Source organism: Sinocyclocheilus grahami, unplaced genomic scaffold, assembly GCF_001515645.1.
Source record: "Sinocyclocheilus grahami isolate Dianchi unplaced genomic scaffold, SAMN03320097.WGS_v1.1 scaffold18.1, whole genome shotgun sequence".
NCBI lineage: Eukaryota > Metazoa > Chordata > Actinopteri > Cypriniformes > Cyprinidae > Sinocyclocheilus > Sinocyclocheilus grahami.
Window position 1 is genome coordinate 541820 of NW_015505197.1, and position 22766 is coordinate 564585.

Genomic DNA, 22766 nt, shown 5'->3' on the forward strand with positions numbered 1-22766 from the left:
GCCAGTAGGACTGCGATCTCTGCACGCAAGACAGGGGCATCTGCTGCTTTCACTAACATAAAGTGGACGCCCCTGAACTTGGGAGGGCGCCGGGCGAACTGAATCGCATAGCCGAGCCTGACGGTTCAAAGGAGCCATCGAGACGGGCTGGGTAGCTCTAGACAGGCTCCCAGACACCGCGTAAGTGGCATCAACGGAACTACAGACGTACCCGCAGTGGGGCAGCGGGGAAGAACGCAGGCGGGGTCTGGGTGTGTGTAACACTGACCTGCGTTTGAGCAGAGGGTGCATGGGTAGTCCGTTGGTTCATCCTCCCGATCCGCCCACTGCTGCTCACTGGCAAGAGAGGAGGGTGAGTGTGATACGGCTCTGGATCGTTCACAACCCCCCGTCCCCTCAGGAGACCTAGAGGTAGAAGAAATTGCTCTTCTGTCGAGTATTTGGGTACCACTGACCGCAAGGTAAAAAAAGGAAACAAAAGATTCTCCACCCGGCCCTCCTCCGGGGGAGGAGGGGTACCCTCCATCTCTGGATCGCCCGTCTCAGGGCCTCTTGCTCTTTCGCTTACCACCAGGTCTGGCAGGGGCCTGGACGGGCAGGGCGGCTGTCCTGCGGCCGGCTCCTCGGCGCAGTTTTGCTGGAGGCTGCTGCGGATGCTGCGCAGGAGTGGGGGCGAGGTAACGGAGTCCGGTCCGCAACTCCGAGATGGTCATACCCCCGCCATGGGAGCATGACTCATCCACGAAAGCCACCTCAGCGTGCTTCATGCCCAGACACCAGAGGCAGCGATCGTGACCATCACCCGGCACCAGGTAAGGACCGCACCCAGAAACACACGGGTGGTACGACATCTTTAAAAAGACGTTCCACCCGTGAAGCTCTTTTAGATGGAATTTGCTCTTTTAGTGTGCTGAAGCACACAGGGGAGATGGCTGTCTGCAACACACACAGGGGTAGTGCAGCCTGTTGAGTGCAACCCACTCGACACAGGAAAACCACCGCCGCTGAAGCGCCGTCCACCAGCACGAGAGCCCACGAAGAGCGTGCTTGACTGTAGCTTTACTCTAGCAGAAGGTCAGGAGCAGAACGATAGAACCACTCGGCTCCGAAACGAAAAGCTGAATATGCGCTGCATCTGCTGCCTACTTATACTCACGCTGTGATCAGCAGCAGCTGGATGCAATAATCGCATGCCAATGTGCATTGGCTCGTTTAGTTTACACTTGAAGTAGATTGGTCTCTCTAAGCGAGATCCCAATTCGTCGGTCATCCGAAGTGACGTCGAGAGTGACCGACTGAAAGGGAACTGGAACTCTTCAGCTGAGTTGATCCTCATACTGTTTACGGAAACAGTCTCCAACAGGAAAGAACTCCCAGCAGCGTTCCTGGAACATCTTCCACACGTATGATTCCTGTTGTGTGAAAGAGTGCAATTCAATTTAATATATCTCAAGTATCATTTGTCAGTGGTTTCACATTTTAATAGATTATTAAGAACATATCTTTCACTCAGAAACAGTCCAAATTTCTCTTTTCAAAGATTCATGGCAAGCTGTACCTGTCTGGTATGTTCTGTGACATCCTTATTGATGAGATACATCAGAAAGAACCTAAATGGCAAACAAAACAAATGTAATTTATTTTCAGCAAAACAAAAACGTACAAGTCTCCCATTTTACCTGAGCTAAACTTTGTCGGCATTGTTTTTTTAACTGTAGGACTGACATGTACAGTAATTAACAGCATTATCATGTTTTTTGGGGGATACTGTACTACAGTAATACAGTGGTATCCTGAAAAATTAAAAGGATATGAATATCATCAATCGTGCATTATCATGATACTGTATATTTCATTACCATCGTGGCATCACAGTATTGTTTTTGTAACATGACACACTTTCTGTTAATCTCAGTTTTAGACTTCACTCCCACAAACACAAAATGCGAGTTTCAAAGTCATCATCTGATTGGTTGGATTCTACAGGATTTCCAGAAGATGGACTGTGTCACGCTCTTAAACAGTCAAACAAAGCCCCATGAGTCAAAGTACTCGCTCCCAATGCCACAGATAAAACACTTAGTCTGAAGGAAAAAATCAGACACCACATTCACTATTTAATTATACATGATCAATTAGCATAAAACCTATAGCTACACCGAAGAGCGGCTGACATAGATTAATGATGTATTTACTCAGATAAATAAAATATTAATTTACAAGTGCAGTGTGGCTCTGATTTATAATTAAAGAAATGTTTAATTTTCGATAAATTAATTTAGTGTGTTAATTGGAACACAAGATGACAGACATCATAAATCTGAATGGATTCACGATGTAGCTTGGTGTTAAAAAAGGCAAATCTGAATTTGAATGTGAAAACTCACCTCCATGTCCTCTTTAACCTGCTCCTGCTGGTCTCTCAACTCGCCAAATGCATCAATGATCAGACCTTTCATACGAAGACAACAGAGCAATTCACCAGTCACAAACACAATTTAGTTTATGCCAAACATTTGAATCATGCGACACTCTTTTAGCATCATACAGTCCTCAGATCTCTTCCCATAAACCCCTCTCAGCATGTGAGAGCATGATCTTATAATGAAGCTCTTCAGTGCTGCTCAGCATGACTTGAGTTAGAGGACAAACTAAATAATTAAAATTGAACACTTCGGCTCATTGTCCATATTGAAATTTGGTGTACATATTCATTTAAAGTGCTATATGCAATTTAAGTAAACGGAAACTCACAATTACTCTGTCTCTTACCCTGAATGATAGCGAGAAGGATGACAATGACGAAGAAGAATAAAGTGATGTCAAAGATGATACGTTAGAACTCAAACTGGTCTTCGATTTCATCTCCAATCCCTCCTCCAGCTCGCACTCATCTTTTTAAGTGGGAGAACTTGCACAATTGGTGGCTGACTAAATACTTTTTTGCCCCACTGTACATGTGGAACATGTAACACTATGCACACATGAATATTAATATTTACAGAATTATTCACAATTTTTTTTTTTGCTTTAGTCCTGCACTGAAACAGTCATCATTTTGTTTTATACAACCATTTTCCACTACCTCTCTTTAAACAAGCTGTTTTTGCAACTGCACCTTTAATGACTCTATATTGATTCTGTTATGATTGGTTAACATTTTTGCATGAGAAATTAGCTTCAACACCCCTTACAGGTTGCTAATTTTTAAAAAGGAAATAAATACTTTCTTTCAGCAAGAATGCATTAAATTTATCAAAAGTGACAGCAAAGTAATTTATAATGTTACAGAAGATTTCTATTTCAAATAAATTATGTTCATTTGAACCTTCTGTTCATCAAAGAATCATAAAAAAATGTACCAGTTTCCACAAAAAAATATTAAGCAGTACACTTGTTTTCAAACATTCATAATAATAAGAAATGTTTCTTGAGCACCAAATCAACATGTTAGAATGATTTCTGAAGGATCAAGTGACACTGAAGACTGAAGAAATTGATGCTGAAAATTCAGCTTTGCCATCACAGAAATAAATTACCTTTTAAATTGTAATAATATTTTACAATATTACTGTTTTTCTGTATTTTTGATCAAATAGATGCAGCCTTGGTGAACATAAGGACTTTAAAAAAAAATAAACCTCAAACTTTTGAACATTAGTTTAAGTTAATGGTAAAATATAAAAGAGGGATTCTCACTGTGAGCATATCATCACATTTCATGTCCACTGGTTCGCCGTCTTCGCTTTTGTTGTAAAATTTGCGGAAGAAGTTAAAGGCAACCACAGTGTAAAGATACACAACCACGGCCAACAATCCCACTGTCAAAACCAGCTGAAACACAGACAACAGCATCACACCTGCATCACACCTTCTCACTTATACAGTAACCCAAACATCTGGACAGTGTCACACAATAGTTTTATTAACAACGGCATTAAATTGCAGCAATCCTGAAAAAAATCTATCATAGTTTTCACAAAATGATTAATAATCAACTTTCTCAATACTGATAACAATAAGAAATGTTCTTGAGCATCAAATCAGCACATGAGAATGATTTTTGTAGCATCAAGTGGCACTGAAGACTGGAGTAATGCCTGCTGAAAATTCAACTTTGCCATGACAGGAATAAATTACATCTTGAAATAAATTAAAATAGAAAACAGTTGAATAGTAGTATATAAATATAAAAATATACATATACATATAACATACATAAATAAAACCTGACCAGTTAGTGCTAGCATATTTTTGTTATAATAACATTATAATGACAGTATAATGACATTCATATTTTTGAAGTGTGACTTGAGCGTCTAAATACATTTTGGGGCGACTTTATATACACACAAACACACATCAAATGTAGTACCTGTTTGCCATTATGTGTAACAGATGACAGTATGGTGCGCAGTGTTTTGAAGCCCATGGCGATGTCTAGCAGGTGGGCAACGAAGAAGACATTGTTATAATGACCCAGGACTGACACAAACATACACCATGTCAGGTAAAGGAAGGACTGAGAGAAAGGAAAACACAATTTAATTTCAGATTTGACTCACTGATGGTCAATTTCTTCAGGTATTATATGTTCAGTATTTAAAGAGTCAGGGGATCTTACATTGTCGGTGAAAACCACTCCCAGCTTCCATATCTGGTACTTCACATCAACGGTGTTTAATCTAAAGCTGTGAAAACATGAGAATGATTTATTTGATTTATTTAAAGCCTACCATATTGAATACTGACGCCATCATCTGGCAAACACAGAAATCGTTTTTTCATTGTCAGTCTCTGCAGATTAAATGATTGGGCTGTTTTGCTGAATAGAAACTGGTTTGGTTGGTGAAATAAATATGGTAAATAGTCAAGACAGGGTCACAGGGTCGTAACTCACAGGGCAACCTTTTGTACGGGTCTCTTGCTCTCCTGAGCCTCTGAGCTGAAGTCCAGTGCGGCTTTATCCAAACCCAGCAGCTCACTGACGCATGCCGATCCATACAGCTCTCTATATTTCGTCATCACCTGCAGCACGGAAAGCCATCACAGAAAAACAGTTTGAACCTGCAGCTCAAATCACACAGCTTACTGTACCACATCCAGGAAGTAGATCATTATTAGTTAGTATTAAACTAACCCAAGTATTAAATTCAGCACGTAATTCCTCCCACACCGTACATGCTACAGTTATGAATGATATCTCAAAGCATGTGTCCTATTGTGGAGAAGTCTGCTGTTACTTATAGACACTGGATCTATACTTTCCACCTGGAGGATGATAAATAGGAAGCATCCCGCAGACTGACACTGAAAGAGAGACCTGAGACTAAATGTCATAGACACTTGGGGGTGAGCCAGTAAATAACCACCAGCAGCAACCAATCAGAACACCCTAGCAACTGCATAGCAACACTCTCAGGGTCAGATGATGATAAAGTTAGTTAGATGTAAAGCTGTAAACAAACAATATTTTGAATTGGAAAAAATAAAAACTAAGGAAGAATGTGACCTATGACCTAAAATGAATAAAAATACTTCTGATTCCACACTATTTCTAGGTCACTTATAAGTAAATTTGTGACACTGATCAAGTGACTCTTTGTAGAGATGGACAGATGTTCCAGAGATGCTCTTTGGATAATCTCAAATAATGTTGGAAAACATGATCTGATTTATGCAGTTCAAGTTAAAAATAAAGTGAAAAATAGAAGTATTCCTCTACTGGTTTCAGACTTGTGGACCCTACTGTATGTCTGAGAGGTTTAACAAAAGCCAGAAAGGTGAAGGCATTATTTAGTCTATCAAAGATATATGTTTAGTTTCCTCACAAGAAATATATAGTGGGTTATTTGCACAGGTACAAAACTAAAGTGCCTGTTGTGTTGCGTGTGGTGTGTGTATGTGTAAGAGAGAGGTGTGTATGACCTTCAGACAGTAGTAGCCGATGATACAGCCGAGTGAGATGAGTGTGTGCAGGACAGCCAGGCTGTGAAGAATCATTTTCATGTAGCCACTGTTCTCTTCTAGTTCAAAATAAACTTCCTGTGAACCTTTGGTGCTGTCGTCACAAACAGTGATCTCCACTTCTTCGTCATCATCAATGGTCGATGAAACCTAAATAAAATAATTATATAGATGTTTTTGGTGAAATCTAGGTTTGAACAGCAAAACCCTGTGTGGTTGACTGCAACTGAACTCCCAACCTGGACAAGCTGGTAGTGAGTTATTTTAGCTGGTTTCTCAAACCAAGTGGCCTAAACACATTAAAACAGACCAGCCTGACCAGCAACATTAAAGCTGATGTTTTAGCAGGGAAATCAATACTCACCTTGTAGAACAGAAGAATAAAATTGATGGCAAGGGTAAGGAACAGAGCCAACAATCTCATGTTGTAGAAATTTCTCACAAAAGAGTTCTGAAGAGAAAATACTTGCCAGTCATCAGATCACATGGTTAAACATCTGTTAGTACAGTATGCTTGTATTGTGCAGCTGGAAAACAACAGAGACAGAGAGAGAAACATACCAGCAGTTTGGTCTTCTGAGAGCAGATCATTTTCCAAACAGCTGAATCCTGGATTTCAGTTTCATCTGGTTTTGAAGAGCTGAGCTTTCTAAGTCTCCATTTAGGTTTTCCCCGTTTATGTTTATCCTCTTCACTGCATAATTTAAATGCAATATTTTAGGCATTTTTTAAAATATAAATATTTTGTAACATGGTAAATGTCTTTACTGTCACTTAATCAATGTAATGCATCCTTGCGGAATAAAAGTATTAATTTTGTTTTAAAAAATCAATTTTACTGACCCTAAAACTTTGAACAGATAGTGTTTTAGACCGATTCAAACCGGCTCATGAGACTAGGAAATCAGACACTGGTCACTGCGTGTTTCTGATTCATACCATCGAACAAGCCTTCATGTCAAAACGAATTGAATTTTTATAAAATGTGAAGTATTTGTGCATTTTCTGTGGGAGTAACACTAATTTCCAGCTTTTCAATTTTATTTTCACATCCTTTTAATTGTTCAGGCCCTGAACATCCTTTGTACTCAAGGGTACAATCGAGAAAATTCAAAGATCTCTTCATATGTTCCCTGAGATTCCCATGGGGGAGAGTAATGAAACACTTAAAAGCTACAAATCAGCGGTATTCCCTGTTAAAACAGCAGTATTTTCTGTTTTCAAAGTTTTATCTCTCCCCAGTCTGGAGCACTTACAAAGCTTTCTTAGTCTCTGAATCCTCCTCCTCTTGCACCTCATGAAAATCCTCATCACAGATTTCCACCTGTTTGTAATGTTAACAAAAAAGACATACAGTTAATGGACATAAATGGACAGAGACTAAGGGGACAAAAATGCAGACTGGTTGGACACAAATGCACAACATTATGTCCACTTATGTCAATTTATTGGACAAAAATGTTCAAAGTGGACACAAATGTCCAGCAAGGGTCCAGTAATGTCCTTCAGGTGGGCCAACTCCAGTCTCTCAAATGACTTCATCACCACAGATGTTAAAGCAACAGGTCTGTAGTCATGTGAGTTTTGGTTTCTTGGGTACAGGGATGATGGAGGAGCGTTTGAAGCAGGAGGGGACTTCACACAGCTCCAGTGATCTGTTGAAGATCAATCTGAAGATGGATGATAGCTGGACAGCACAGGCTTCGAGGCAGGCTGAAGAGATACCATCTGGGCCTTTGGCTTTCCTTATCTTCTGTCTCCTGAAGACTTTGCTTACATCATCTTCACAGATCATGAGTACAGGCTTTTTCACAAAATGATTAATAATCAACTTTCTCAATACTGATAACAATAAGAAATGTTCTTGAGCATCAAATCAGCACATGAGAATGATTTTTGTAGCATCAAGTGGCACTGAAGACTGGAGTAATGCCTGCTGAAAATTCAACTTTGCCATGACAGGAATAAATTACATCTTGAAATAAATTAAAATAGAAAACAGTTGAATAGTAGTATATAAATATAAAAATATACATATACATATAACATACATAAATAAAACCTGACCAGTTAGTGCTAGCATATTTTTGTTATAATAACATTATAATGACAGTATAATGACATTCATATTTTTGAAGTGTGACTTGAGCGTCTAAATACATTTTGGGGCGACTTTATATACACACAAACACACATCAAATGTAGTACCTGTTTGCCATTATGTGTAACAGATGACAGTATGGTGCGCAGTGTTTTGAAGCCCATGGCGATGTCTAGCAGGTGGGCAACGAAGAAGACATTGTTATAATGACCCAGGACTGACACAAACATACACCATGTCAGGTAAAGGAAGGACTGAGAGAAAGGAAAACACAATTTAATTTCAGATTTGACTCACTGATGGTCAATTTCTTCAGGTATTATATGTTCAGTATTTAAAGAGTCAGGGGATCTTACATTGTCGGTGAAAACCACTCCCAGCTTCCATATCTGGTACTTCACATCAACGGTGTTTAATCTAAAGCTGTGAAAACATGAGAATGATTTATTTGATTTATTTAAAGCCTACCATATTGAATACTGACGCCATCATCTGGCAAACACAGAAATCGTTTTTTCATTGTCAGTCTCTGCAGATTAAATGATTGGGCTGTTTTGCTGAATAGAAACTGGTTTGGTTGGTGAAATAAATATGGTAAATAGTCAAGACAGGGTCACAGGGTCGTAACTCACAGGGCAACCTTTTGTACGGGTCTCTTGCTCTCCTGAGCCTCTGAGCTGAAGTCCAGTGCGGCTTTATCCAAACCCAGCAGCTCACTGACGCATGCCGATCCATACAGCTCTCTATATTTCGTCATCACCTGCAGCACGGAAAGCCATCACAGAAAAACAGTTTGAACCTGCAGCTCAAATCACACAGCTTACTGTACCACATCCAGGAAGTAGATCATTATTAGTTAGTATTAAACTAACCCAAGTATTAAATTCAGCACGTAATTCCTCCCACACCGTACATGCTACAGTTATGAATGATATCTCAAAGCATGTGTCCTATTGTGGAGAAGTCTGCTGTTACTTATAGACACTGGATCTATACTTTCCACCTGGAGGATGATAAATAGGAAGCATCCCGCAGACTGACACTGAAAGAGAGACCTGAGACTAAATGTCATAGACACTTGGGGGTGAGCCAGTAAATAACCACCAGCAGCAACCAATCAGAACACCCTAGCAACTGCATAGCAACACTCTCAGGGTCAGATGATGATAAAGTTAGTTAGATGTAAAGCTGTAAACAAACAATATTTTGAATTGGAAAAAATAAAAACTAAGGAAGAATGTGACCTATGACCTAAAATGAATAAAAATACTTCTGATTCCACACTATTTCTAGGTCACTTATAAGTAAATTTGTGACACTGATCAAGTGACTCTTTGTAGAGATGGACAGATGTTCCAGAGATGCTCTTTGGATAATCTCAAATAATGTTGGAAAACATGATCTGATTTATGCAGTTCAAGTTAAAAATAAAGTGAAAAATAGAAGTATTCCTCTACTGGTTTCAGACTTGTGGACCCTACTGTATGTCTGAGAGGTTTAACAAAAGCCAGAAAGGTGAAGGCATTATTTAGTCTATCAAAGACATGTTTTTAGTTTCACCATAAGAAATATAGTGGGTACTTGCACAAAACTTAGGTGCCTGTTGTGTTGCGTGAGGTGTGTGTGTGTGAGGTGTGTATAACCTTCAGACAGTAGTAGCCGATGATACAGCCGAGTGAGATGAGTGTGTGCAGGACAGCCAGGCTGTGAAGAATCATTTTCATGTAGCCACTGTTCTCTTCTAGTTCAAAATAAACTTCCTGTGAACCTTTGGTGCTGTCGTCACAAACAGTGATCTCCACTTCTTCGTCATCATCAATGGTCGATGAAACCTAAATAAAATAATTATATAGATGTTTTTGGTGAAATCTAGGTTTGAACAGCAAAACCCTGTGTGGTTGACTGCAACTGAACTCCCAACCTGGACAAGCTGGTAGTGAGTTATTTTAGCTGGTTTCTCAAACCAAGTGGCCTAAACACATTAAAACAGACCAGCCTGACCAGCAACATTAAAGCTGATGTTTTAGCAGGGAAATCAATACTCACCTTGTAGAACAGAAGAATAAAATTGATGGCAAGGGTAAGGAACAGAGCCAACAATCTCATGTTGTAGAAATTTCTCACAAAAGAGTTCTGAAGAGAAAATACTTGCCAGTCATCAGATCACATGGTTAAACATCTGTTAGTACAGTATGCTTGTATTGTGCAGCTGGAAAACAACAGAGACAGAGAGAGAAACATACCAGCAGTTTGGTCTTCTGAGAGCAGATCATTTTCCAAACAGCTGAATCCTGGATTTCAGTTTCATCTGGTTTTGAAGAGCTGAGCTTTCTAAGTCTCCATTTAGGTTTTCCCCGTTTATGTTTATCCTCTTCACTGCATAATTTAAATGCAATATTTTAGGCATTTTTTAAAATATAAATATTTTGTAACATGGTAAATGTCTTTACTGTCACTTAATCAATGTAATGCATCCTTGCGGAATAAAAGTATTAATTTTGTTTTAAAAAATCAATTTTACTGACCCTAAAACTTTGAACAGATAGTGTTTTAGACCGATTCAAACCGGCTCATGAGACTAGGAAATCAGACACTGGTCACTGCGTGTTTCTGATTCATACCACCGAACAAGCCTTCATGTCAAAACGAATTGAATTTTTATAAAATGTGAAGTATTTGTGCATTTTCTGTGGGAGTAACACTAATTTCCAGCTTTTCAATTTTATTTTCACATCCTTTTAATTGTTCAGGCCCTGAACATCCTTTGTACTCAAGGGTACAATCGAGAAAATTCAAAGATCTCTTCATATGTTCCCTGAGATTCCCATGGGGGAGAGTAATGAAACACTTAAAAGCTACAAATCAGCGGTATTCCCTGTTAAAACAGCAGTATTTTCTGTTTTCAAAGTTTTATCTCTCCCCAGTCTGGAGCACTTACAAAGCTTTCTTAGTCTCTGAATCCTCCTCCTCTTGCACCTCATGAAAATCCTCATCACAGATTTCCACCTGTTTGTAATGTTAACAAAAAAGACATACAGTTAATGGACATAAATGGACAGAGACTAAGGGGACAAAAATGCAGACTGGTTGGACACAAATGCACAACATTATGTCCACTTATGTCAATTTATTGGACAAAAATGTTCAAAGTGGACACAAATGTCCAGCAAGGGTCCAGTAATGTCCTTCAGGTGGGCCAACTCCAGTCTCTCAAATGACTTCATCACCACAGATGTTAAAGCAACAGGTCTGTAGTCATGTGAGTTTTGGTTTCTTGGGTACAGGGATGATGGAGGAGCGTTTGAAGCAGGAGGGGACTTCACACAGCTCCAGTGATCTGTTGAAGATCAATCTGAAGATGGATGATAGCTGGACAGCACAGGCTTCGAGGCAGGCTGAAGAGATTTTCCAGAGTAGTTTAACTTTGCCACTCTTATCTCTCTATTTAGTGTGTATTTGGCCTGTTTGTACAAGTCTTTGTCCCCACTCCTGTAGGCATCCTCTTTGGCCTGGCGAAGCTGTTTGAGTTTTGTACTGAACAAAACTTTTTTGTACTGAGCAAAAACAAGTTTGTCGTTGTTAAATGTAAATAAGTCCTGGTGGGTACACACATGTCCTCACAGAAACTAATGTAGGATGTCACGGTGTCAGTAAGCTCATCCAGATCAGTAGCTGCAGCCTCAAAAACACTCCAATCAGTAAATTCGAAGCAGGCCTGTAAATCCTGCTCTGCTTCAACAGTCCATGTCTTTACAGTTTTTACTACAGGCTTAGCATATTTGAGTTTCTGCCTTTAGGCTGGTAGAAGATGAACCAAAGAGTGATCCGAGAGTCCCAGCGCTACTCGGGGGACAGAGTGGTATGCATCCTTTAAAACAGTGTAGCAGTGGTCCAGTATATTGTTGTCTCTAGTGGGGCACGTGATGTGCTGTCTAAATTTAGGCAGTTCATGGGTGAGATTAGCTTTATTAAAATCTCTAAGAATGATAATGAAAGTGAAATGAAAATGAAAGATAATAAACATTGCTTAAGACAGGAAAAACAAACAAAAACAGTAAAAGTACCAAGGAGCAACAGACTGACCATGTGCGGTGCCATCTTGAATTATGAATCTCATCAATAAAATAATCTTGAATCTCTGATTGAGAGTAGTGCTTGAAACCTTCCATGGCTCGGTGGAAGTCCTTCTTGGTAACGAGTCCTCTGCCGTCTGGGTGGTATTCGCGAAAAGCTTCAGACGATGTGAGGTCTTTGAGCTTGAGGAACATATCAAAGAATTTAAGGATCATCTCCACATTGCTGGATGATTCTACTAGCATATCTACCATCTGTTTGCCAATGGTCCCATTCACTACGTTTCCTAGAAACACAAAGAAATATTTATGCATGCCTTCAGTAAAGCTGCTTATCACTGAATTTAACTTGTTTCATAATGAATAGAATTTACACAGATACTGAACCAACACTGAACTGAATGGAGCTGAATAATGGAAATGGAATTTTGTATGTGCCTCATTTTGAAGTTTGCATCACTGATTTTGTTACTTTCTTGTTTAATACCGTGAAGCTGCTCTGATTCTCTATTGTATATAGAGCAATAAAAATTAAGGTGACTTGACGTGCTCAAAATGACTGTAGGACAATTAGACTCTTTCAAACTGCAGCTTTTGGAGTGGAATTCGAAATTTGGTTGCTGCAAAAGTGGGTTTCCAGTCATATGGATGCCAATACGGGTTCACAGTTTGTATGAACACACGCACATTTGTTTGTGTAAAGATTTGACAAATAACAAAGACCAAACAATCCAACACAATGTAAAAACAGACTCAGTATACTGATATTAGTATACTAACATTGATTGGAAAATCGACAATGCCACATTTCTAAGAAGCAAAAGAAGGACTGCACGGAAAAGCATAAAAAATTTGAAGACTTTTAATGACTCTCCAACATTCAAGAATGGAAAGCAACATTACCACCATGTCTTTTTGTAAGTCCATCAAAGCTCTATTTAGCTAGAATCCTGCAGACACAAAACACCATTCTTTTATTTCATTTATTCCCTTAAGTTTCATACACTTTTCTTTGCAATGAATAAATTAGCACATAAGATTTAAAGTAATTTATCTATAGGCTAACCTGAGAAAGCGTTATTTGCATATGGGCAAACACATGGAGGAAGCCAACTACGGCGTCCCAAAGACTGCTGGTTACCTGTACACGGACCATAAATTAGACAATTAAAGGTTTTAATTGATGTTAGGTAAAGAGATTAATTAAACGAGTTGCTTCACAACATATAACACCACATTATGGTGTGAACGAAGACAGACACAGCAGGTGTGGCATTAGGCCTCCGAGATGCATTCATTTGAAACAAAACATTAAAAGGAGATAATAACATAGAATCTTAGGACACAGTTATCAAAACATTACTCTGTATCTTTACATTTTGACAAAACAGATTTTTCATACAAGCCCCATCACTGCTGACCCATTTGCTTATGTGAATTTACCTGAATGTATTCAGTGAGTGTGTTGAACACTTGCTTGGCCACGCTGATGGATTTGGAGAAGTTGTGCTGACCACGCTCATCAATCACATCCTTCCCTGAATAATACCAGTAGAAATGGTATTTCGCTGATGGACTTCTGTAGATATGAGGCCATCCATCATTCTCAGTATCAGACAAATAAAATGAAGGTGGCCTGTTAGCGATGAATGGTTTATGGAAATTTTATTTGGCGACAAGCTCTGTCTCACTGTTTTGGGCCCTTCTCCATTCGGTGCTGAAACTCTCAAACCACTTACAGCAGCAAACACACATTTTTCATTCCTTTACATGTATATTACACACAGGCATAATGAAAAATGTAAGAAACTAGTGTTTGGGGTTGAGTCAGTGGGCTTGCCTGGAACCCCGAGCAGACAGTCCATAGTGGAGATGATAAGGTTGACTGTTGTGTTGTTTCCAGTTTGAGTCCACAGGTAGTTCTGGAAGCCTGTGGGGGAAATTTCAGTCTCCAGTTTTTACAAAAATAGACCAGAATATTGATGCTGTTTAAAATAGGGCTGTCGATGGATTACATTTATCAATAATGAATAATCTGATTTTTTTTCCATCATTAATCTTACATTGAGAATGTACAGGCTGTTTTTCCTTTTACAATGTTGTGGATTTATTTCCTTTTTGACGATACAAAACAAAACAACAAACATGTTTCGGTTGCTAGCCTGCAGTTGCAGTGCACCAGTGGGCTTCCAATACTGCCAATGGTGTCTTTTGCTTATTGGTGATATTTCAAACATGTCAAGTTCCGAACACATTAAAATCCACTTGCAAATATTGTTAGAAGTCTCACATGGATTTAAATTTACACTGCCAGTCAAAAGTTTTAAAATACTTGACTGAATTTCTCATCTTAAAAATCTGATTTAAAGGGTCTTAAATTCTTGAACTTGGTTTAAAAAAAAAATTATGTATTTACTTTTTTACTTGTCTGTTTACTTAATACTTTGTGATTCAGAGTGTGCAGATCTGTAAACTAATATATACACAGCTAAAATACATTAAAACAGTAATATTGTAAAATATCATTACAATTTAATAACATTTTAAATGTAATATTACTAAATTTCCAGTAGCTGTTATTCCAGTCTTCAGTGTCACATGATCATTCTAATATTCTGATTTGGTGCTCAAGAAACATCATTATCAATGTTGTGCTGAACAGAGTTGTGCAGCTTAATATTTTTGTAAATATTTGAAATAGATACATTTTGTAACATCGTACATTTCTAAACTATCACTTTTGAACCATTTAATGCATCTGTGCTGAAGAAAATTGTTTCTGTTTAAAAAAAAACACAATGTTTTATCCCTTACTTTTGAAGGTAGTATAATTCCCATACTGCCATTGCATGAGCCAACTGCTGATATGTTGAACCATTGTTGTGTAGCATGACAGTGTGTACACTCTTTAGGGGAATCAGTCTACAAATAGCTTACTTATAGTATGGTTAAAGTTGGATAGGAGAAAGTATTTTAACAAAGCATATTTCACTTCACCTGTTGAATTGACAGCCATAGTACAAAAGAACCTTGCACTATTAAACAACAACAACAAAAAAAACAATGTTTGTTCTAACCAGTATTATGGCCTTCACAAAGAAGCTAGAGGAATCGGAAAAGATCACAGGTCAGTTGTTCATCTGCCATTACTCTATCGCCTGAGAAAGAGAGAGAAGAGGAGAAAGCAGAATGCAGTACAGGCAAATCAATGTCAATAAAAAGAAAATATCTGCCTCTTCTGATAGACACATTTATTTTTCGAAGCACTTTGTTGTGGATGTCAGTGATGCACCTGAATTGTCCTCAGCACCCACTCCTAAACTCTCCGCTTTGATCTGCCTCTCAAATGCGTTCAAATCCAGCACGCTGTGACACACAGAATTACAACAGCAACATCAAAAACACAGTCCTCTTCTTTTTAAAATAGACACTCAACAGACACTTCCAATTACAGCAAAGGAACAGATTGAAAGGTAAAAAAAGTGATGTAAAACGATGTTCTTTTCTCTTGATTATACTAAGTAACTTTGAAATTGAACACAGGAGGAGGGTGATGGGTAATAAATGAGTGAACAAAGCATTTCTCCACTTTTAGGTGTTTGAGCAGCTGCTTTCTGTCAGGGAAATGTCTCACAATGCATTAGCAAATAACAGCTGAACCTGCAAGACTGCATTAGGCCGCCCAGACTGTGAAAGAAGTCCACATCTCTCTTCTGTCGCAGGTAATCCAGCATTTTCTAGAGAGAATTCAACAACAGAGAGAATGAACAAAGAAGATGTTATATAAAAGTTGGTTTTGGTGTTAAATGTCAAAACTTTGGGGTTTTGTGTTATCGTCCAAACATATCTGTAATCCAGCATGACCTTTTCAAACTTACCTGCTGGACAGACATCTTTCCTCCATTCAGGATTGCAATGCCCAGCTTAATATCACCTGGTTCAAATATCACATACAACTTAACAGCATAACATTTGAGCACTGACAATAATAAAAGTCATAGCCAGCTGACTCAAGATATCAGGATAAAGATATGAATGGTGACCTGTGTCTTACACCAGAGGGTTTTCAATCTTTTTGATGCCAAGGACCCTCAAATATGATGGTCCCCATGCAGGGGGCGCACGTACTCATTAATTTTGAGGGGGCACGAGCGGGGGGTGGGCTCGTCATGCTTGTCATGATGACACACAGAAGTCACGATAGCACTGCATAACTGATATAGGCTCATGCTTTATTAATTTTTTTCAAAATATTCCCAAACATGTTAAATATATCATGAAATATCTCCATTCTCAATTATGCGTAAGCAAATGCATTTTGCACCTGTATAGATTATGTTAGTTGATCTATAATAGGCGATGATCCTAATAGTGTAATCTACTAACTACACATAATAACCAGGTATGTTCTTGTCGTGAGAATATTGTATACAGTAGCAGCACTCAGAAACGTATTGACATTTATACTTCAAGCAAAGCGTCTAATAGCTATGTATTGGAAGAAAGTGGAAAATGTTTGACTAGTACTCTCAAATTCTCTTACTGTGTAGTGTTTTGAACTGACCTGTGTCCTTTTTTCTCTCTTTTCTTCCCTTCCCTTTTCTTTTTTATTATTATTATTTTTCTCTCTCTCTTTTCTTGTGTTAGTTGCTGTTTTTCTTTTAGTATTATTATGTAAATAAGAGATCGGATTAAATTTTACTGCATTATACTGACATTTATTTCTCAAACAAATTGTTCAAAAAGTACCAGATATGGGTGTCATGCCATAAAATATTTTAATACGACTGACTTTGTAGCCTATTTAATGTGAATTTAATAAAAACCTTGTAAATTACTAATTATAACGCTTTCATTGTACAGAAAGAGGGCAAAAACTTTTACATCAAAGAACATTCACTAATTTCAGTCTAGCCAGAGCTCAAGCACAAAAACTCCAATTATAATCACTGTGAAATGAATCTCTTACTTACATCGTTCGCACATCTGCACTCATCTGAACGCCTCTGATTGGTCATTGCATTCATAAGATCAACAGAATCGTGTGTGATTGGTTATAATGCTCAGCGCTGTATCTGTCTCTGGCTCAGCCCAGCCAGCGAGCGCAGATTTGAATTTAGCAGCTGATGCTGTGCCGCACTGAACGATCTAATCACGCCGGTGTGATCGTATCTAATATAAAAATATATTATTCGGCTTTTTTTCTTTTCTTTTGGAAGCTGCATTCAAAATCCACTTGGCTCAAAAATCTTCTTTGAATGGGCATGACGATTGTCCCCATGTGAGGAACCCTATTCCTAAAATTTTATGGAAGCTTCTTCTAAATTAATACTTTTGAGTAAGGGTGCATCAAACTGATCAAAAACAAACAGTAAAGACACTTAAAATGTTACAAAATAATTATATTTCAATTAAATCCTACTCTTTTTAACTGTTTATTCATCAAAGAATCCTGAGAAAATGTATCAGTTTCCACAAAAATATTAAGCAGCACAACTTTATAAAAATAAGAAACGTTTCTTGAACATCAAATCAGCATATTAGCATAATTTCTGAAGCATAATTTTCTTGTGACATTCAAAAGTACAGTAATGCTGTTGAAAATTCAGCTTTGCCATCACAGAAATATATTACATTTTAAAATATTTTAAAATAGAAAGCAGCTATTTTAAAATGTAATAATATTGAGCAAATTACAGTTTTTACTGCATTTTTTTATTAAATAAATGCAGCCTTGGTGAGCATAAGAGACTTTCATTATAAAACCTTGTACATAGTATATATAGAGTATATTTCTATATCCATTTTTATAAATCCATTTATATGGTGTTAAAATTTATTTTAAAAAACAGGGTTGTCAGATGAATAAAATAGTTTATTCACCTCATGATTTCGGACCAGTTTTAGAAAGCTGAATGAAACAGAAATATCAATTTCAATAGATCTAAGAATTCAATTAGCTTGAATTTTGAATGTTTTGCACAAAAAGGAACAAACTTGCTCAGAAAGTCCCAGCAGCGCATCATACCTTGGCCGATATGTCCAAAAGTCCCCGGATGGTGTACAATTTCAGATCGATTTTTGAAGTGTGGATCCGTGCACACTCTAATTGCTACAACTGCCCACAATCCATTGCGCTTTGGCGAAGGATTCGATCCAGAACTACAAACACGAATAAAACGCGTTAGAAAAACTACAAACGTGGCGGATGCGCGCGACCAGTGGTTAGGTAGGGAGGTTTACAAAAAGGGGTTTGAGTTACTAATAATCAACTTTTAGCCTTTTTAACCAGTTATATTTTATCTGCAACAGCAATTTGAACTTTTATAAACATCCATTTGGTCGTTAACTTTTAAATGCATCATTTATGCAGAAAATATGACCAGAGTTCTCAGCATGAAAGACCCGCGACTGGCAGATCAACGTGCTAGGCTACTTCTTTTCTCTCCAGTACGGTAGGAAGTTAAATTCAATGAAATGTGGAGGTGATGTTAACTGTGACAAGATGATTGACAGGCCAGTTTACAGTGACAGGGTGTGTGTAACAGATGCGACAGAACGGTCCTTTAAAGACGCAGTTGTGTGACTTGATAGTATGTCCCAAAGCTTGCCTACTCTTCTACTACACACTCAAAAGTGTGCACTTTTTCTTCACCAAAAGAGTACATACTTTAAGGGTGTAGTATAAGTAGGCACATTGTGATGCAGCAATGCTCTGTCTTGAGCCAGACTCTCTCATAACCCTGCAGGAAAAGGTTCACCGCTCTGTGCCTACAGAAAAAGACAAATCTCATGTTAAAAACTAATTAATGTCGGTTTCAGCCAAATGAAACATAAGGAAGATGACAGAATGTCCTCTTTATCTGAATTAGTTCAACAGCATTGCAATTCTCAAGTATTTCTGCTGCCTTCAGCTTTTATAACTTGGGTAATTCATAATGCAATATGGAGAGTAAATGGACTTGTCATAACTCTCTTTGCAGCAAACTTGGGGAGATTGTACAAAGGAACCATTCTTTAAAAAGCAACTACAGCCCGTTTCCTCTGCTTAGACAACATCTTATGGCACACTGCCCTCTTCGTCTTCTGGGGGCGCTCCACCTGACAGAAACACAACTTTATGTCAACCATTTACTAGAAAAGAACCATACAAACACCAGAAATGGGCCAAAATCTCCACCAAACTGCACTAGTTCATGTTTGAATGTATTAGTGGCATGACCTTAAAATGTTTATTTAATAGTCCACATCCATTCAGATATGGACATACACAATATGTGCCATCAATTATCATTTGCAGCAATTCATTGCCAGTCTAACCTGATCCAGATGGAAAAGAACACGAGCGATGCTTAAGATCCTCTCAACACTGAGGGGATCAATTGAGTTTTCACATAGATCCTGGCAAAAAGAAAAAAAGAAAAGTGAGGTGAGGTGAGGACGCTCAAATAGCATTTTCACAGGACTTTATCGGCTCTTTCACAAGTTGTCTTCTGGCTCACCTGTTGCAGGTTTTTGCGAATGTATTCTCTGACCTCATCCTCTGTGTCCCTCTAGAAGCAGATGAATGTTTCAGGTGTCAGGAAAAATAATTACAATATTTTCAAGATGAGGAATGGATTGATTTAGCAAAAACTGTCATTATTGATCAGTATGAACAGACATACCTGAGAGAAACTGCTTTTGGCATGAGTGACCAGGCCCTGATCACCATGGCAACACCCATTCATGGCAACCGAGAGGAGTTTTTTTGGTGACACCACAATGAGAAAGGTGTGTGTGGAGTAACAATCACCCTTCCTCTTCACCTTTCTCCTCTCATGGCTGCACACCCCTCCCTAATGGAAAATCATACAATTTAGTTTCATTCAATATTATTGAACAGCATATTTGGGTTGAATAATGACTTTGGCATTTATTAAAGTCCCTGCAGGCCTCTGAGTTTACTGGCCAAAGATTAATTTATTTTTAAAGAACGGTGTAAAAAAAATTAGGACACAGCAAACTTGGTCAGAATTGAGAGGAACTAGAAAGCAAAATGTATTACAGCGTAAATGAAGGGAAAACTGAATGTGTTCAAAACAAGTAATATAGTATTAGTGAAATGAAGAGACCTTATCCATCCTGCTTTTGCTGCTGTTCACCAGGAATGTCATGTTGTTGATTTCATTTTGAACAACACAGTTCTGTTCTTCCCATTTGAAATTCTAAAGAAAAACAAACAAGTGTGTAAAAGATCATTTTTTTTAAATGTAATGAATGCACAAAGAGTACAAATGTATGTCTATAAATTAAAATTTTTAACCTTAAAACTAAATATTAACCATAAAAAAAAAATAATAATGTACATTTTTAGAGATAGATGATACAAAGTGGACATGCACAATTTGTGTGTGTACTTTCAAAAAAAGTAACATTTTTTTATCATTTGATTTCTTTTCCCTGAGACAGACAAAGAATGATAATATCCTTTTTTCTTATTACGTTATTTGAATTTAGTGTTCAAATAGGCATCATTGACATGTAAATGTGGGTGACCATGTGCTGTGCGATGGATTTCTAATGGCAGAAAATCTAATATTTTGGAATGAATATATTTTGGATCTCTGCACGTGACAAGAAAAAATACATATTGTGGCCACAAATTCATTCAAACTATTTATTAATTCATGGCAAACTTCTATTAATTTGTTTACTCGTTTTAGTTAAATCACGGCCATGTTGTACTAATTTATTTTCTCATTTCAATTTAGTTAATTTGTAACAAGGGAACACATGAGTACAATGTGGCCACAATTGCACTAAAACAAGGGAATTAATTATTAAAAAGTGGCTATGATTTAATAAATTGTAAGAACAAATTTCCAATCCGTGACCACAATATCTATTTTTTCTTTCACATGTTATGTGGGGGTTTCATATATTTTAGCTTCAAAAGATGCTAATTTTTCAGGATATTTTCAGATAAACTCCTTTACTTATATAGATGAAAATTACGTTTTGCATTAAATGACCCATCTAAAAGGTAAATATTGGATATTAAATCATCATAAGTATCATAAATATGACAGAGTTGCTCAGATGAGATTTAGGCCAAAAAATTAAGACTTCAGCTACAAGGGAGAAAAGCTTCTCTGTATCTGTGACCACCTCTCTCAGCCAACTCATTCTGATGATACGAACATTAAGTAGATTAACCAATGGTGAATTTTAAACTGAAAACAGGTTGAATACTGCACTGTTTCTCACCTGTGGATGTCTATAAATGGAATGAGTAAAGGGTAAAATACGTAGATATCTTGGACCAACACAGTAAACCTTTCTTGGATGTCTAACTCCTGCTCTGAGACATCGCCACGCCACTCTGTCTTCAAATGCTCCTCCTCAAGGAGCACTGACTCCGCCCTCTTCCTTAACTTTTCCATCAAAGGTAGGAAATGGCTCTTCAGGAGGTGTGGTTCTGCCTTGCTGATGAGAGGCTGGCCAAATACTAAAATAAATGCTCTGCTATTTATGGCATTTGTGGTTATATTTGTACTTTTCAATGTAATTTGGTATTTGTTACAATCACAAAGTTTGTACAGCACTTCTTTTGGTTTTCTTCTAAAATAGATGCTTCAATGACACATTAAAATCTCCATAATCTAGTAATTCACTTCTCTAGAGGGACCAACTCACCTGCAAAACGTTTCATCCAAGCACTGTCTGCAGTCCCCAGGTGGGCGTGGATGATGGAGAGGATGTGACCCAGTAGGGCATTTGCTTGCTGGGGTGTGACAGCGGAAGAATAGCCCTCCTGGGATGCTTGGTTACCAGCCTCCCCCCATCGAGAGACATATCTACACAGCAGAGGAAGCGTCACCTCAGTAACCTTTGTCAAAAGGGCATGACAGGCCACTGGTCCTGCCTCTGTGAGCTCTTCGACCTCTGAGAAAGCCTCCTGCAAACTGGGGAGGAGCCTACAGGATCTTCCAGCTAAAAAGACCACACCAAAATCCATGATGAAAAATAGCATGCGGCAACGTGAGTGTGTTCACATTTTTGCATTCTATTGAACTTTTCTTGCCTTTAACTTCACTCTCTTCATTACTCATAGTGTCGGAGAGGGAATGAAGGTCGGTCAGCTCCAAGAAACACATAGGAAAAGCTGCAGATAAAGCAGCCAGACACTCCCCCAAGCCTCTGCCTATCAAAACAAAGATAAAGGCTGATCGACAGATGAACCATAACAAGGTTACAAGTTGCACAAGTTTCATAAGGACAAACTGAACAATAAATAATAACAATACATATTCAGAGTAAAATAATAACAGCCAAACACCCAAAGCAATTTTGGTGCTTTGGGTGCACCAAAATTGGTGACGGACACGTGAGACAGTGATTGTGTCCGTCATCAGATATAAGGAAACTACTGCACCAGAAGCACACAGTTGGAAAGACATTTCGAAAGCGCTCTCGACCATGCAAGCTGTAGAAAATTGCTCTTTTAGACTGGAAAGCAGCTGAGAATCACCTACAGACTTCTTCGTTTCTTGATGACTTCTCTTGATGAGAGAGAAAGCGCTCACGAAGTGATCAGCGCCGAAGAAAATAGCTGAATGAGTGGATGCACGCCGCCATCTCAT

General features: G+C 38.2%; 1 protein-coding gene and 2 pseudogenes across 1 annotated transcript; all 3 read right to left on the reverse strand.

The window, feature by feature from the left end:
• Positions 1-1316: 1316 nt before the first annotated feature.
• LOC107553653 (ryanodine receptor 2-like) lies at positions 1317-7762 on the reverse strand (annotated as a pseudogene).
• A 41-nt stretch (positions 7763-7803) lies between these two features.
• Positions 7804-10450, reverse strand: LOC107553660 (ryanodine receptor 2-like). Its single transcript, XM_016235950.1, has 8 exons — positions 10446-10450; positions 10312-10399; positions 10115-10201; positions 9712-9900; positions 8701-8828; positions 8425-8491; positions 8176-8322; positions 7804-7809 (listed from the first exon to the last, which is right to left on the reverse strand). The coding sequence occupies exons 1-8, from the start codon at positions 10448-10450 to the stop codon at positions 7804-7806; spliced, it is 717 nt and encodes a 238-aa protein (XP_016091436.1).
• A 188-nt stretch (positions 10451-10638) lies between these two features.
• Positions 10639-22141, reverse strand: LOC107553669 (ryanodine receptor 2-like; annotated as a pseudogene).
• Between the last annotated feature and the right edge of the window lie 625 nt (positions 22142-22766).

What these genes read in the sequence shown, in the direction of transcription:
- LOC107553660 (XM_016235950.1), bottom strand. An exon ending in CTCAGAAGACCAAACTGCTG is followed by an intron (nt 10,202 to 10,311) that starts GTATGTTTCTCT and finishes TTTTCTCTTCAG; the next exon opens with AACTCTTTTGTGAGAAATTT. An exon ending in TTATTCTTCTGTTCTACAAG is followed by an intron (nt 9,901 to 10,114) that starts GTGAGTATTGAT and finishes TATTTTATTTAG; the next exon opens with GTTTCATCGACCATTGATGA.